Raw genomic sequence first — 15678 nt, 5'->3', positions numbered from 1 at the left:
GAGGCGGTGGCGAGGGGCTGCCGTGGCGCACACACCGCCCCAGCGGCCGCGGAGCCGGGGCACTTTCTGGAGAAGCGGAGCGGCTCGGCTCTTCCTCAGCTGCGCTGCGCTGCGCTGCGCTGCGCTGCGGGGCCTCCCCCGCGGGCGCCCGCCCGCCTCAGCAGCTCCCCCTGCCCGCCGCGCCTGTCGCACACCCCGGTGCGGGGCGGCGGGAGGAGCCGCGTCCCGCCCCGCCCCGCCGTGCCGCTGCCGGGCGGCGCTGCAGAGGGCGGAGCGGGCGGCGGGGCGGTGCGGCCGGCGCCCGGCGCGGGCTGGCTCCCGGCGGGCGGCGCTGCTGCGTTGCTCTGGGAGGCGCCGCGGGGCCGGGCGCGGAGCTGCGGGCTCGGGGGTGTGAGCGGCCGGGCAGGGCGCCCCCAGGATGCTGCGGTTCCTGCGCAGGACCTTTGGCCGTCGGTCGATGCAGCGCTACGGGCGAGGAGCCGGGCGCGGAGCCGGGCGAGGTGGGCTCGGCGGCGAGGGGGACGAGCGGGACGGGGGGCTGCGAGGAGCGGCCGCCGCCGCCGTCGGCTCGGGAGGCTTCCCCTCCTCGCCGCTCCCCGGAGGGGTCGTGCACAGCGCCGGAGCGCCCGTCCACATCCCGGCGGCCGGCGGCAGCAAGCCGGTGCTGCAGTGCCGCGTCCTTCTCCTGGACGGGACCGAAGTCAACGTGGAGCTGCCGGTGAGTAGCGTGCGCTTACCTCCGCCGCCTGCAAAACGGCGCCTGCAACTACCCTCTCCCCTCCTCCGCATCGTCCCCCCCTCCCTGGCGACAGGCACCTGCGAGTGCCCCCCCCCGGCCGCACAACAGGCGCCGTTCGCCGGGAAAGCCTCGCTAGTTTCGCCCTTCCCTCCGCGGGCGCCCTCGCCGCCGTCCCCGCCTGCGTGCACCTGCTGCCAGGTGCGCGGCGCGCCTCCCCGCCATGACCGCCGCCCGCCCCCGTCCTGCCGGCGGGAGCCGTCTGCGCCCTTCTTCCCTCTCACCAGAGCCAGCGGGGAGGGGGCACCCGCTCTCCTCCCCTCCTGCGCAGCCGAAAACAGCCCCTCGCAGCGCTGCCTTCCGCGGCGCCTCTCCCGCCGGGAGGGGCCGTCCCCGCGGTGCGGGCGCTACCTGTGCCTTTCCCCGGCTGCTGCGGGGGGGTCGCCCGCTGAGCCCGCCCGACGGCACCGGCGGCTATGGGGGGCATCCCGGTGTGCCAGGCGGGGGAGAATGGTGCCTTTGGCCTCGCTGCCCTGCGGCTCGCAGCCCTCAGCCCCGCAGCACCTGTGGCGCCGCGGGGAGAGCGAGGCGCGGCCGCGCTGCCCCCGCCGCGGCGGGGTCTCCGGGGGGTCGCCGCCTCCTGCTTCTCCTTAGTTCTTGTTGCCCACCGCCCCCGCTGCCGGGGCGGGCTGACGGGCCCTCCGGGATAGCCGAGGCGCTGTCCCCGTCCCGTGGCGGCCGGGTGCGGGGCCGGGGTCAGGGGTGAGCCCGGGGGTGCGGGGACGGTGCCGCCGCTGAACTTTCTGCCCTGCCGCCGCTGTGCAGGAGGAATGAGGAAGGGACGGTGCTGGCCTGCGGGGCTGTGCGTGTGTTGTTTGTGACTGCTGGCTGAGGTTGGGCCGCGTTTGTAGGTGTTTTGGCATCCCCAAAGCCCATTGTGTGTCATTTTATCAATCCTAAAGGCAGCTGCGCGGTGTGTGTTGGTAGTTTGCAGTTTTGTTTTTTTTCATTCCTCACAGTTTCTAAATAGTCACCACGCATCCTTCTTCGCTGACCTTCTCCCTCCCTCTTGAGGGAGGGAAACCCAGGTTTCCCATGAAATAGTGCGGAAGTTTATCGTGTTTGAAAAACATTTAATCTTCTTTCCATTTCAACCCAAATAATGACCAGCCATGAAGCTTGGTCTCCAAAAACCCGTGGGAGAACTTAGTGAATGTAACAATCCGACAAATTGTGCACTGCTTTACTCTCCGGCCGTGTAAAAGCGAGGTTTTTTTCATAGTACCTTTAGACGCGTGTTAGGTGCCTTTCATATTAGCTGTCATCTGTATATGTTGGCATCATTTCACGAAAACATGGATTTTGGCAACCCTATTGTTTCTGCTTAAAAGAAACAGAGGAGATTGAGTAAGACTCTTACAAGTGAATAGAGAAGTATGTGAACGGAGCCACCTAGAGATACTTGCCTGCAGCATTATCAGGCCTCCCTTGCCTGCAGACTACATCGCACATTTCCAGATATTTGAAATGCTAATATATTTCCTCTCCTCACATCTCCTTCACAACTTGCTGCACTCCTCCTAGCATCTCAGCACATATATTTTATAAAGTAGACTTGATCGTTATCAGTGTGCTAAGGGTTTACTTATAGAGGTCTATGTCAATAAGCTTGGTAAATATTTTGTTTAAGGTAATACTCTGATTTATCAAAGGTCAGATTTTGCTGTAGAGCCCGTTTAAGACAGTCTGAGGATTTGCAGGATCAGAAAGTGAGGTAATGACACTCTTAGTCCTTGAGTGCTGAAAACACATGAACCTATCTGTGTTGCCCAGTAAAGAAGCTGTGAAGCATTCTGGCTTGAACTAACCTCCAAATGAAGCTAAGACTTGCCAGTGCTGTCAGAATGTGAGCTGCACATGTGGTGGTTATAGCTCAGTTGTCCAAAGACAGAGTAAGAAGTTGGCATTTTTTTTCATGCAAATCCCTAGACTGATGGAGGACTTCGGAGCATTTAATAGCTATCAGTGTTTTGAGGATTAAAAACTGTTCTGTTGAATTACATATCTGTTCCTCATGGCTTTTTTTTCCCTTTCTTTCACAGAAAGTAACACCCACACTGAGAGTTAGAAAAACTGAAAGAGGCATTGCACCATTTATAGATGTTGATCAGTAAAGTTTCCCTGAGATTTGCAGGTCTAGATTTTATGGGAATAGGGCGTGAAACAGAACGTGCTTTAATATTCAGAAGCTGAGGTATGGGACTGGTTAAGTTGAATGAATTGAGTAGCATCTCTTTAAAAAATGTGTGTGGTGCTTTCTTTCATTTCAGATCAAATTTTATCTAAAGGGAGGGAGTGTGGGCTTCATCACCAATGAGCAGCTTACTCATGAAGTCAAGTACAGAGATGATTGCAGAGGATTTCACTGTGCTGCTGATTGTGTTTGCAAGCACTTATTTCAGGAGATACTGGCATCTACAAAATGTGCTCTTCATGCTGACATTCTACCCCTCTTGCCTTTCTAGTTGAAAAGGGTTCTTGATATTAGAACACAATACTCCTGCAACTACAACTTTTTAGGCTATCTCTGAGTCTTCGTTTAGAAGTAATTGAAAGGTTTATTTGATTTCAAAGACTATGGGCTTTATTTGTTTGTGTGGAGGAATGCCAGAAAAGACATTAACTGGAGGAAAACTAGCTGTCTACACAGAAAAAAGGTTCAGGGGTTTTTTGTGTTTTTTTTTTTTTTTTTTTTTAAATATTCCAATAAAACTGAAAGGAACCCTGAAACTTTTGTCCAAGTTCTGCCACAGTGTTTTCTTACAGGTGGGGCTGTTGGAAAAAGAAATCCTACATCAGTAAATTGATAACTGTCTTTGTGGTTAATGTTGTAGTTTGTGTGATAGTGTCTGTATGAGAAAGTACGTGTCTTGTAAACTCTCGTCAGTTTGTGGTGGTAACAGAAGCAGAGATCTACCCTGATCTCCAGGTTCTTCCTTACCTCATTCTTCTGTAAGCTGCACAGCAATAGTGAACTAGAGTAATCGCTCTTCTTTATCTGTGCTTCCACACCCGCTTTCTACTGGGACATTTGCACTTTATTCTTTTTACTGCAGGTGCTCTGCCCTTGGACTACCCCATTTGCTAGCCTGCCCTTCTATGTGCTGTGTGCTCTTTCATTTGTAGGTGTTCTCTGGCTTTCACAAACTTGTTTTGTACCCAGCTGCCCCCACACAAATGTCAACATAAGATTATTCTGAGCACTGCAGATACCCCTGGATAATGGTTTCTATACTCAGCTTCTTGAATGAAATTTCAAGGATTGCTTAATGATGCTGGCTTTTTTCTCCACTCTTAAGGCAAGAATCATGTACTTTGAAAGTATTCTTTCTAAACAGAATAATGCAGTGGATGGCTTCTTAAACCCACAAGCTCCTCAGGGCCCTGTATTGAATGTGAAATGCTATTAAGGTTGGATCTGTTATACAGGAATGAGTGGCAGTTGCCCAGTTCTGTTGCTGTGGGGTTATTTCCCATGGGAAGGGGAACATAAATGGTGTCATTACTTCTTCTTGACCTGACACCATGTGCCTGCACATCTGAAATCCAGTGATGAGAACAGATGCAAAGACTAAAACACTTCCATTAGAAGCCATCCCCCCTCCCTCACACATAGCTGCCTGTGTATTTCTTTTTACCACTGGGAAACCTGTTCAGTATCTTTTGTGTTGTACTCTGACTTACACTGGAGGCTATGAGCTGGTCAGAGTTTGCAACTTGGTTGTAGGTAGATGGAAGGCCACTTGCTCACTGTTGCCAAAACAAGCTTGCCTCTGTTTTTCTAGAGGACTCGTGACTTTAATGAAAGAAAAACTGTTTGTAGGTGATGCTGTGTTCTTACAGAAAGAATGCAAGGAGAGAGCATTGACATTTAACTAGCAGTGATGTCTGCTAGTTAATGCAGAGATGGCTCTCAGATAAAGCCAAAAAGCCAAATTTTTCTTAACTCTAAGGCATGATGGCTGACATTTCTAAAAACTGAGTCTTTGATTTTTAATTAGGTGCATTTTACAAAAGCATAAAGAGCAGATATGAAAGATGGCTATTCAGTAGGACTGTCCAGAGTAGCAGGAATTAATGTCACTTAATGCTGTTGAAAATGGTATTTTCTGATAAATTATGGGAGGGTAGGAGGAGAGTGAACATTTGTGGAGTGTTCGTGGCTTTCTGTAGTCTTAAGTGGGATAAACGAAGAAGCAAATGGTAAGCTTCCTCCACTATGAAAATCCTCATCCTGCAAAGCAGATCTAAGATACCTTATATTTTCTGTGATGTGAATCCACAGCAGTCAACATGTTGTCTATTATAAATACTTCTTTCTAAAAATCTTCTTGCTCTGATAAATTCCTCTGCTGCTGTGAACAACCATTACAGAGACTCGTGTGATGTATTAGAAAGTGTGTAATGTTAAAGGATTAAATTAATCAACAACTCAAATATAACTTTAAATCTGTAAATTATTTTCAGATGAATGGCTTTTATATTATTTCTTTGCCTTCCTTTTGGTGTATCTGTTTTAATAATTGTTTTGGCTGCTATGGAAACACTTCAGGATAGGGATAGGAATAGTAAATGTTCTTCAACTAATCTCTGATCTGCTATGTGTTGTATTCTTATTGGGGTAACATGAACATAGCAAAAATTGCTGTCTGGCCTCTATGCTTACATCAAATATAAATGTTAAAATAACTCTTTAGCAGTCATCTCAGTTTTACTGATTAGTGTATTTGACTTGATAAAGTTAAAAATCTCTGGAAAGAAGTCCAACTAATTTTTTCTTTCTTTTTTATCACACATGACTTCCAAACAATGTTTCATAAATATTAACTCTAGAGAAATGCACTAATATGCATGTAGACACTTGGATTCAGGTCATGCTCTGGAGTTTTCATAAGGAGTTACACACCCCTCCAACAGATGTGTTCCATCACATGGGTGATGGGATTTTCAATAAAGTCATTAAAGCTTTTATCACTTATAAAATTGGTAATATGCTGTCTTTGTGCAGGAATTACCTTTCAACAGTATAAAATTAGAGTACTTGCTGGAAAATGTTAAAAGCATGTTTGCAACATTGGAAAGGGAAAGGCCTCTTGTGTTCATGAGCTCCTGCGAGCACCAGCACCAGTTAATTCCTTCATAAACTGATCAGGCTCTGTGGGTAGAAGAGGTTGGATAATTTTGCTTCTTCAGTTCACGTTGCAATGCCTTTTGAGTACCTTACAGCTCTGATTAAGCAGCTGTAGCTAGAACTCAATGTGTTGTCTGGTGGTAATAACCTTTAATTATGTTATCTCTGTTCCATGTGCCTTGATGCATTGCTGCAGCGTGTGCTGAAGGTGTGTGAGAGGCATTCATAGTACAATCACATACAGAATCAGGAACATACACAGCCCCAGAGAGAGAAATGAGATGGGGTGTGCATACGTGACTGCAGCCATGCTTCAGAAATGCATAATGTTAGGCTCTTGTGAGGGAAGTGGGAATTTTTGGCCCTTGATGTGCTTGCCAAACATCCCCAATAAATCGACAATGGGTAAAAGAAACATAGTAGGAAAAGGAGTACATAGTAGAAAAAGGAGACAAAAAGCAGTGTTTTGTTTTGGCATATGTAAGAGAAATTCTGCTTGTGAGTTCCATTAGTTATTAATGAAAACCAATACAATTTTTCAGTGTAATACAGATAGACAGGATGACAGGAGTGCTGCTGCAAAGAGTTGACAACCAGGGTGGGGGAGAAAGCCGGTGATGAGAACAGTATAATGCAAAAGTAAGAGCACCTGGTACTAATTTTCTGGCGGAGAGATGGGGAGAAGATAAGGTTGTTGTATATATTCTTTCAGAAGCCTTTTTGCAGTCGAGGGGAAGACAGCTATGCTTAGGAGAGTAACCATGTGAAATGTCACTGTGGCTCTCGTTCATTAGCACAAAAACGCATTTCCTAGCAGGTATTTGCACTGAGCTTACCTATCCAATAGCAAACCTTGGAGAAACTTTGAAGACCACCATGGATTTGAAGGGAGAGGGTCTATAAGAAGGAAAGTTACACAACAGTTTGATGATACAGGAACATTTTTGTCAACGGTGTACATCTAATATGTTTTGGGGTTTTGTTCCAGTGATTCTGTTCTAGCCTATAGTGCTGAGTGGCGAGTGTATCTTCAGGCTCATAGTAGGAGTCCTGAAGAGGAAAAAGATCATCTGGGCATGTAAAACGTTCCTGTGAGGCAAGAAATAGGAGCAAAGAGGCTTTGGAAGTTCAGTACATGTGTAAGAGCAAGCAGAGGACTAGTTTTGTTTGGATTGCAGAAGATGGTACAGGAAGAAAAAAGCTGAAGAGACTATATATATAACTGTCTAACTATGTATAAAGTAAGGGATGTATTGTTCATCTGTTTCTTTTCTGAAACAGAAATGGGATGGCTATCTCCACTCCTGCTTCTCTGCACATGCTTTGTCTTCATGAACTTCCTTCTGCTCCTATTTGTAGTGCCTCTGTAAATACCTGTTTTATGTAACTTTCTCTGAGAAGCTGGCCTTGTTTAGTGCCTCACCTTCTTGAAGCATAAGTCCATTTTGCAATTCAGGGCTTTTGTTGTTAAATTCCCAACCATTTCAACAATCCCTTTTCATTTGCAGTCTCCTCCTTGAGCAATTATCTGTACTTTTTCTGTGTGGATATCATCTATGCTAGTATTACTAGCATGATACCTAATGAATTTTCTCTTTAATAGGAGCAGATTTCCTTTATTTTTGTGGGTTTTCCTTTACTTGACCCTGTTTTGCCGGTCTGTAAAAGTAGTTTTGTTTTCCTCCCAGGAGCAGCTAGCTACGCAAGCTGTGAGGGATCTCTTATGGGAGGCATTTTAAAGAGCTCTGCTTCCTTCTGGTTTGGGGCTTGAGCATAATTCTCTGTCCTATTCCCTCTTACAAGTTTAGAAAATTTCTGTGGCTTTCTGCAGTTGTTAGAAAGTTGAAATGCTCCTCAGTTTCCCTGCTGTGGCCATGAGTCTGTGGCTGGCTCAGCAGCTCATTCAGCCAGCTTGACTCACCTAAGTGCCCTGACTGCCATGGCACAAACGGTGCAGGTTGAGGACAGCTTGTTGTGAACATTTGTAGAACTGACATTAGGGAAACACTGGGAGCTATTGGTGAAATGATTAATTCAACGGTTAAGCCTCCATACTTTAAAAATGTATGGTTTCACACGGGACAACAAAATGGACCTGAAAACTCAAATGATTTGTACAGGAGGTAGAGAGAAGAGGGAGAACATACACATCATTGAGTTCATAGGCTCTTTGCAAAGTAAATAGAAGGATAACTACAAACAATACCTTTTTTTGCTAGAAGGATGAATGCAACAGCTGCTAACAGTATGTACAGTGTTTCTGGGTTAGTATTTTAAATACTTGAGAAACAAGGGGATGTTTTCCAATGTAGGCTATAGTAAATGTTCTTTTATTTTTTTCTGCATTAGAAATCAAAGGGTTGGAGGGTAATGAAGTGTTTAGAGTGACCATCTGCTCTTCATTTGACTTACTATTTCCATTTATTTCTATGCATCAATTTAAATGTGTCCTGGTCCATTAGCTATATTGTGATGAGATTATTTTGAAATATTTGTTGAAGTTAGACTCAGATTCTGGCTATGAAGCATGAAAAATATTACGAGTTAATTTATGTTGGCTGTTTGGTTTTGATCTTTACAGATTCAGATTGTTTCCCTTCCTTGTTGTTGTGGAACCACAGATAGTTTATCCAAATACCAAATGTTGTCTTTTTTTTTTCCTCTTCCCTTCCTTTCTTTAAGTATGCTAATAAACATATTGAACTTATTCTGTATTTCATTATCTTGATACATTTGATACAGTTTGTATGATAAGAGACTGGAAATCCTAACAGAAGAGCCAGTTTAATGTTTGTGAAATATTACAAATAACTCTACACAGATACATGGAGAATGTTGGTACTTCCTTTTGAAGAACTTCACTTTATATGAACATAGTGGAATCAGATACAGAGTTAGAAAACCAGTGCTACCATTTATGGATTGTGACCTGTAATTAAATTATTCTAGACTGTAAGATAACTTTGAAGGATAACTTACATGAGGATTTATTCTTTTGTGGCTGTTTGAAAAGAGTGATTTTCTCAGTTTTTTTTGTAGCATTAGTAATTGATTGTATGCATTATTTTCATTGGTATGTTATATGTCTGTATATATCTAAAATAAATGTAGCCTTGAGAGGATTTTTGTAATTTAGCAGTCTTGACTGGGAAAACACCTGTTTCTTTTTTGTCCTCAACTGAGACTAAACAAGGATACTGCTTCTCATTCTTAAGTTTAAAGTTTCCTGTTGCATGCATTTCACTGTGTGAGGTCTTGTAGGTTATTGGATGATAAACAACGTCAGTTTTCTTTGTTAAGCTTTACAATTATCCCAGGCTCTGAACAAATTCTCACTTTAATTTTGATAAATAATGTTAACAGGCTAGCTGCATCACATCTCTCTTGTTGGTATGAGGTCCAGACGTTACCTGCTTTAACCATGCAAATAAATATTTTCCAAATTTCCTGAGAAAAGAAGCAGTCCTGTGAAATTTTTTCCTTCTTCTCCCTTGTTTCCATTGAGAATCAGTCGAGGCTGCTTTCTATCATTTAAACAAATCTCTTTAATACCTTGTTAGTGGTTCCTGTATTTATGATAATGGTACGATTTTAAATTAAGAGCTTACATTTATGTAAAAAGACCAAACTCAAGAACTTCCATTTTCGTAAGCAGGTCTGAGCACACCAGTGTTCTGTGCAATCATTGTGTTGCAATAAAGATCACTATTCAGTAGAGATGCTGATCCTCAGTGTGGAGATTTTATATTCAAGCTACTTACTGAGTAGAAATTCTTCCTGAATAATGAACCTTCCATGAGTGCTTTGCTTTGAGAGATGATGAATGATGAGTCTGTTATCTCTTTGAATTAAGCAAATAAGTGAAGAGCGGTGGTATTCTTCAAAATAGGTCGTATCGCAAGGAAGGGCAGCACCCTGCAAGTGTAAAGTCCAGTGGGCAGCATCCACTTTTCTCTCATTTTTTGGGCTTTGGATATCCATGTAAAGAGATCTGAATTCAGATGTCCTGCCTTAGCTCTGCGGAGGAACAAGCTGGTTTAACAGCATAACAATATAACTTGGTTGTGCAAAAGACTTAATTTCTTTTCCTCCCTCTTCCTGCTGTTTCACGTTACTAGATTTGATTCAGTTTCTTTCCCTGCTGTTCAGCAATGAAGAGAGGGTGGCAGGAAATGTTGTTCTTTGTGGCTGGCATCCGCTTTCCCTGAGGAGGAGCATTTCCAGCCCCGCTCCCACTGTCTCAAGTCGGCCCACAAGTCTCGTCTGCCAAGGCCGAGCTGGGAGCTGGGCTGGGAGCAGCCAGCTGCAGGGAGGCTCCATGTGTGCCCAGCATCACCCTGGCACTATTAGTTCTGCTCACTGGAGTTTTGTTCTTGACTTCCAGTTAATGAGAAGATGTTAATTTTGATGGGTTTTCTTTTTAATGGGGGGAACGTGCTTACTAAGACAGCAGAGACCACTGATGCCTTTTACAGAGGCCAGTGAAGCCATTAAATGTTGACTGTAGCACTTTTCCCTTTCTCCTTTAAGCTGATTGCTTAAGCTGTTATCAGCCTGTATGTGTGCTCTGTCTCCCTTCATTCCCTTCTTCTCTTACAATGATATTTCACATTTGGTTTCTCTCTGTTCAGTGAACTGTTTCAAAACTTATAAAATCAAACTCCTTGTTTTTAGGTGTGAAAATCAGTGAACCTTTGGGGCATCAAAACTCAAACTATTGCAGACAGTAGGCACTTGGAGAGGAATTTTTATTTTAATTAAAGGGGTTTAGTTCATGAAAGGTATATAATACATTTTGGGAGGTCAATCTATGAGGAAATAATCTCAACAGCAAATATTTTATACGGTATTCTTAAACTTAGAATGGAAAACTAGATGTTATTTACCCATTGCCTTCCTGTTTTCCCTTGAATTCTCTGAGCCATCCCCTTTCGTTAATATTACTTAAAATTTTCTTTTTTCCTGTGTAGCATGTTGATGCATTATATGCATTAAAATTTATCCTGTAGTAAAGCTTTAATGTTGCATCATTTCTGGCTTTAGAAAATAGAGATGTTTACTTTAAAGATGGAAAAAATGAGGAAGGAGTTGGAGCATTTGTCTGTATATTAGCAAAAAAATGGGCCTAAGTTGATGACTGCATTTCTCAGGAGGGAGTGGGAATAGAAAAATTCAGTGCTGTGAAACAAAAACAAGTGGGTTTTGTTTGCTGCTATTGAAATTTGCCAGCATATATTCTCATTTTACACTTCATGTGCTTAGATTTTGATGTATTTTCACATTAAACACCCAGCATATTTTGGCCTGTGATTTGATCATAAAATGTATTTTGCAAAAAAAAGCTCATCTGTTTCAGGAAATGTTTTGCTTTAACAACATTGTTATGGTCAGGAAAGCAGACCATGATTTTATCCCCCTACATGTTATTGTATTAGCTACTGATAGAACAGTTTCTTCTTGAAGAATTTCATCTCACTTTGACAGAGCAAAACAGATCATCTGGTAGCATTTCCAGTATGAACAGAATCTTGAAAAATTGTCAAGGCAGAAAGATACGCTTTTTGTAAATAGAAAATACTGTTCATCCAAATTCTGTTTCGGAAAGCAGAATTTTCCCTGTAAAAGCTGCCAGTTTCTCAGCATTTGTGTAGTGCCAGGTGGGGAGAACTTTCCCAGCTGTTTCAGTAAGCTGTGTGCTGGAAGCTTCCTAGGAAGAGAAAAGAGTCTGAAGAACCTCTGTGTGACACCTCTGTGTGAGCTTGCTGTGACTTTCAGGAGCTGCTGTGAGTGGGAAAGCTGCAGTGCAAGTTCTGGCTCAAAATTTTGTTTCTTTTGCATTCAGGAAGGCATCTTACTGTTTACTGAAATCAAAAGTTACTTTTTAATTCAAGGCAGATAGAGCTTTTACATAACACCAAAATCTTCAGTAAGGTGTTTGGAAAAGTTGTTTCTTGCAAGCTACAGGGAAAACTGGTTAGGTTGTGAGAGAGATAGGGAAACATTTAAAGAATATGAATTCCTCTTTATTGCATGTGCACTAACCTTCTTAACAAGATAAGGCTGTCAAGACTGGGACAGCATGAAATGACTTGTGGAAGCCAGCAAATATAGATCCCATGAAAAGCTTCAGGCCTGAGGAACTCTCCTTATAGACAGCAGCTCACTGGGCAGCACTGCCTGCTTTCCTTGCACAAGTTTTGGATTAGACTTCAAGACCCTGTATATGGGAAGGAAGCTTTTTCCCAGTTTTCCTTTTGAGTCTTAGAAAACTACATATTTTCTTTTTTGTACTGGTTTCTTAAATGGTGCAGTCGTTCTGTCTGCATTTCAGAGCTGATACAGGTGAGGTGGAGGACGAAGGTCTTTTGTTTCTGTTGTCTTGTGCAAGATGTGAAAGTGCTCACTGGAAACAGCAGACTGACCCTGTGTGATCCAACTCCAGTTTGTGGTGCTGAAAAAATGTCTCTGAAAGCAAAAGATGAATTCAATGAGGTTCTGGAGGGACAAGATGTGATCACTTCCTCTGCTTCCGAGACTGTTGTCTGCTTTGCTTGGAAAGTATCTTCTGTGAAATGCCAAAATCACTGCCTCTGCACAGATGGTAGCGGAAGCTCCCTGAGAGGCGGACTAGGATGTGGGAGTCTGGGTGTAGGGCTGATGTTCTAGGAGGTTTAGGAGGGACCTTACTGCTCCACAGCTGCCTGAAAGGAGGGTGTAGACAGGTGGGGGCCAGTCTCTTCTTCCAGAAGAGATACTTCTATCCTAAACAAGTGATAGGACTAGAGGAAATGGCCTCAAGTTGTGCCAGGAGATGTTTAGATTTGATGTTAAGAAAAATTTCTTCGCTGAACAGGTTATTAGGCATTGTAATGGGCTGCCTGGGAAAGTGGTGGAATCACCATCCCAGGAAGTGTTAAAAAAATGTGATGTGTTGTGATGCTTAGGTACATGCTCTAGATGGACCTGGCAGTGTTAGGGTAGTGTTTTGACTTGCTCCCAGCGATCTTTTCCAACCTTAATTACTCTGGTACTACGATGAAAATATATGAGTGCCTTTTGTATCTCAAAAGCCATTGTGAGGCTGCTGGTTCCTGGTTAGGATGATCTTAAATTGAAGTCAACTGACTATTCTCCTAGACATCATTTCTTCTGTCACTCTTTATATTGAGGAGAGTCATATGGGTGGCTTGTAAATAGGATCTGAACTGTAGCTTTGTTTCAGGTCAGAAAGGGTCATTGTGAACACTTAATCTGTTTCCCTTCCTTGATCAATCTCTAGAATTTCTTCCAAGAATATGCTTTAAGCCTGTCACTTTTTTACCATCAGTGCTCTCCTTGGATCTCATTAGTTTATCTGTCTTTAAGAGTCTTTAATGAGAAACAGTTACTTATTCATGTTGCATGTGGACTTGTGAGTATAATAATTGATCTTTTATTGTACCTTATATTTTTATGGTCCCTGTTATCCCCTGTCTTGGTACTTGAGCAGGCAAGCAGCAAAAAGTCATGGAGCTATGGGGAAAAATATTCTTCATATGCAGGTATGTTAAGTTCATACACATGCCACGTCTTAGTCTTTTCTATGTCTAAGCAGATAAAAACTAAATTTATTTACAGATGCTTTTTAGGCTCAGAAATATTGTGTATAGCTTTTTTTCTGACTTAGTGAATAATGTGCAGGCATTTGAGCTGGGAACAGCAGTGTTGTGTTACAGCGGTTTGCTGAATGTAATATGAAATGGCATTGCTTCTTACCTAATGTTCCCTTGTTTGTTTTCTTGGCTGTAATGTTATACTGAGAGGTCACAGTCCATTGTTTTTCTGTTGTTATACCAAGGTTTGTGCAGTGCTGCTGAAAGTCAGGGCGCTGTCTTTGACCTAGTGAGTGTAAGTGAAACTCACGTTCCTCTCTGTGTGACCTGTGATTTCACTGAATTTAGCTACAGTGTGCTATGCAGTTCTCCATCCCCAGGATTTGAAAATCAGTATGTACAACCAACAAGACCCATCATCTCCTGCTACTGTGCCAGTTTTTCAGCAGGAGTAATTTTATTAGTTCTCTCCCAGGGAAAACTGGTGACTGTGAGCAGAACATTTTAGGGTTGCACTGACAGTGCTTCTTGCTGGCTGCTTTCCTTCTTTGCCTTCGTGATTAATTTTTTTTTAAAAATCTGCCTCTTGTGAGCTACACACATCTATTTTAGGAATGCTTATGCTTGCTTCTGTCAGACTCATCAGCTGTTTTTTGAGAGTATGGGTGTTTCATGGTCAGTTTAATTTGAAACAGTTCTTGGCTTCTCATCCCAGCATGGTGCTGTTGACAGACACCTGTCCTTTCAGCTGTTTGTGGGGCTGTGCTGAAAGGCAGGTCAGGGATCAGACACAGGGATGTTTCAAAAAACAATAAGAAACCGCAACAAAACAACAAACAAAAACAAAGCAGGCATTTGCAGCCTGAATGTCAGAAATTTGTTTAAAGTATGGCATAAGTAAAGGCCCAAGCAGTAAACAGAGGGCACAGGAGCTCCTTAAAGTGAAAGTTCTGCAACAGCCTATGTTGTTCAGTTGGGCCATGAGGCTCTAAGTAATCACTTTAGGAATGGATTGATTCATGTACTTGATGCTGTCATAGCTTGGCCATGTGAATGCTTCTGGTCTGCCCCACCAAAGAAAGACAGGTTAGAGTGAAGTGGAGAAAAAATAAGTGCTTGGTTGATACAGTCCTGTTGTTCAAGGACAGAAATTGTGGCCAGTAGTTCAAACTAGATCTGCAAGAACTCATCTGCTCCAAAGCCAGAGATCTTGCAGAAATTTATCTAAGGTTTCTTATTGCTGTAATGAAATAACAGTGTAGTTCTATGGAGGAAGAAATTTGACTTGTTTTATGAGACAATTTTCTTGAGATCATGATGAGTGGTATAATTTGTGCTGCTGTTATCTAATCCATTGCTGACTGGACCCAGCTGTCTCTAGTTTTTATTTTCAGAATCTAAAAGGGAGCTAGAGTTGATAAGAATAACAAAGCTGATACTGAATTTAGAAAGACACTAGGAATTTTAGAGAAAGTCACCTTTGTCTAGGCTTCACCAGTGGAGCTTCAAATGCAACAAGGACTGAAAGGTTGGTCCTAGGGTCGTTACTTGATCTGGATATCCTGTGATGGAGTGCATCCCTTATCCCTTTAAGGCTGGCTGCAGGTGAGGTGGAAGGAAACTGTGCTGTTCAGGGAAGATGACTGCTGCATTGAGCAGAGCCTGGATTCCTAATCTATCAGGGATCCCTAAAATTCAAGTGGTCTGAGTTTAGTTGTACATCTCTGTTTACAGATATTGCAGAAATGGGTCTTGCTACTACGAATTCAGTAATTCTTAATTGTGAATAAATGTCAGTTAAATTTTATCTTTCCGTTTCTAATACCTCAATTGTTTTTAGTTTACTGTCTCACTTGGAAAGTAGAGTATGGCTGAATTTGACTCCATGTTGTATTTTCCAAATTAACCTTTTAAGGTTTACTATTAAATTACTGCATTTATGGAAGGAAGCTTTGTTTAAGAGCATGATCTAAATGAGTACTTTTTAAGAAACAGGTGGAAGATTATTTGTCTTGAAAGAACAAATGGATGGCTCTGAGTCATGCTGAAAGTGTTCCAGTGGAAAATAGGCTTTTACTTCCAAGTACACAAGTTACATTAGAATGACAGGTTTCTACTAGAATGACAACTATTTTAAACATTTGAATAAACTTTTTTTC

At 43.1% G+C, this 15678-nt stretch overlaps 1 protein-coding gene across 2 annotated transcripts in view; it reads left to right on the top strand.

Annotated features, from left to right (window-relative positions):
• The first annotated feature begins 286 nt into the window (after positions 1-286).
• Positions 287-15678, top strand: part of EPB41L4B (erythrocyte membrane protein band 4.1 like 4B) — a 167678-nt gene continuing 152286 nt past the window's right edge. For both annotated transcript variants that reach the window (XM_058833180.1, XM_058833179.1), the window contains exon 1: positions 287-718. In XM_058833180.1, coding sequence (XP_058689163.1) covers positions 419-718 — 300 coding nt within the window. In that variant the 5' untranslated portion in view covers positions 287-418. The remainder of the gene's footprint in view (positions 719-15678) is intronic.

Source organism: Poecile atricapillus, chromosome 2 (assembly GCF_030490865.1).
Source record: "Poecile atricapillus isolate bPoeAtr1 chromosome 2, bPoeAtr1.hap1, whole genome shotgun sequence".
NCBI lineage: Eukaryota > Metazoa > Chordata > Aves > Passeriformes > Paridae > Poecile > Poecile atricapillus.
This window is presented reverse-complemented; position numbering and strand designations above follow the sequence as displayed.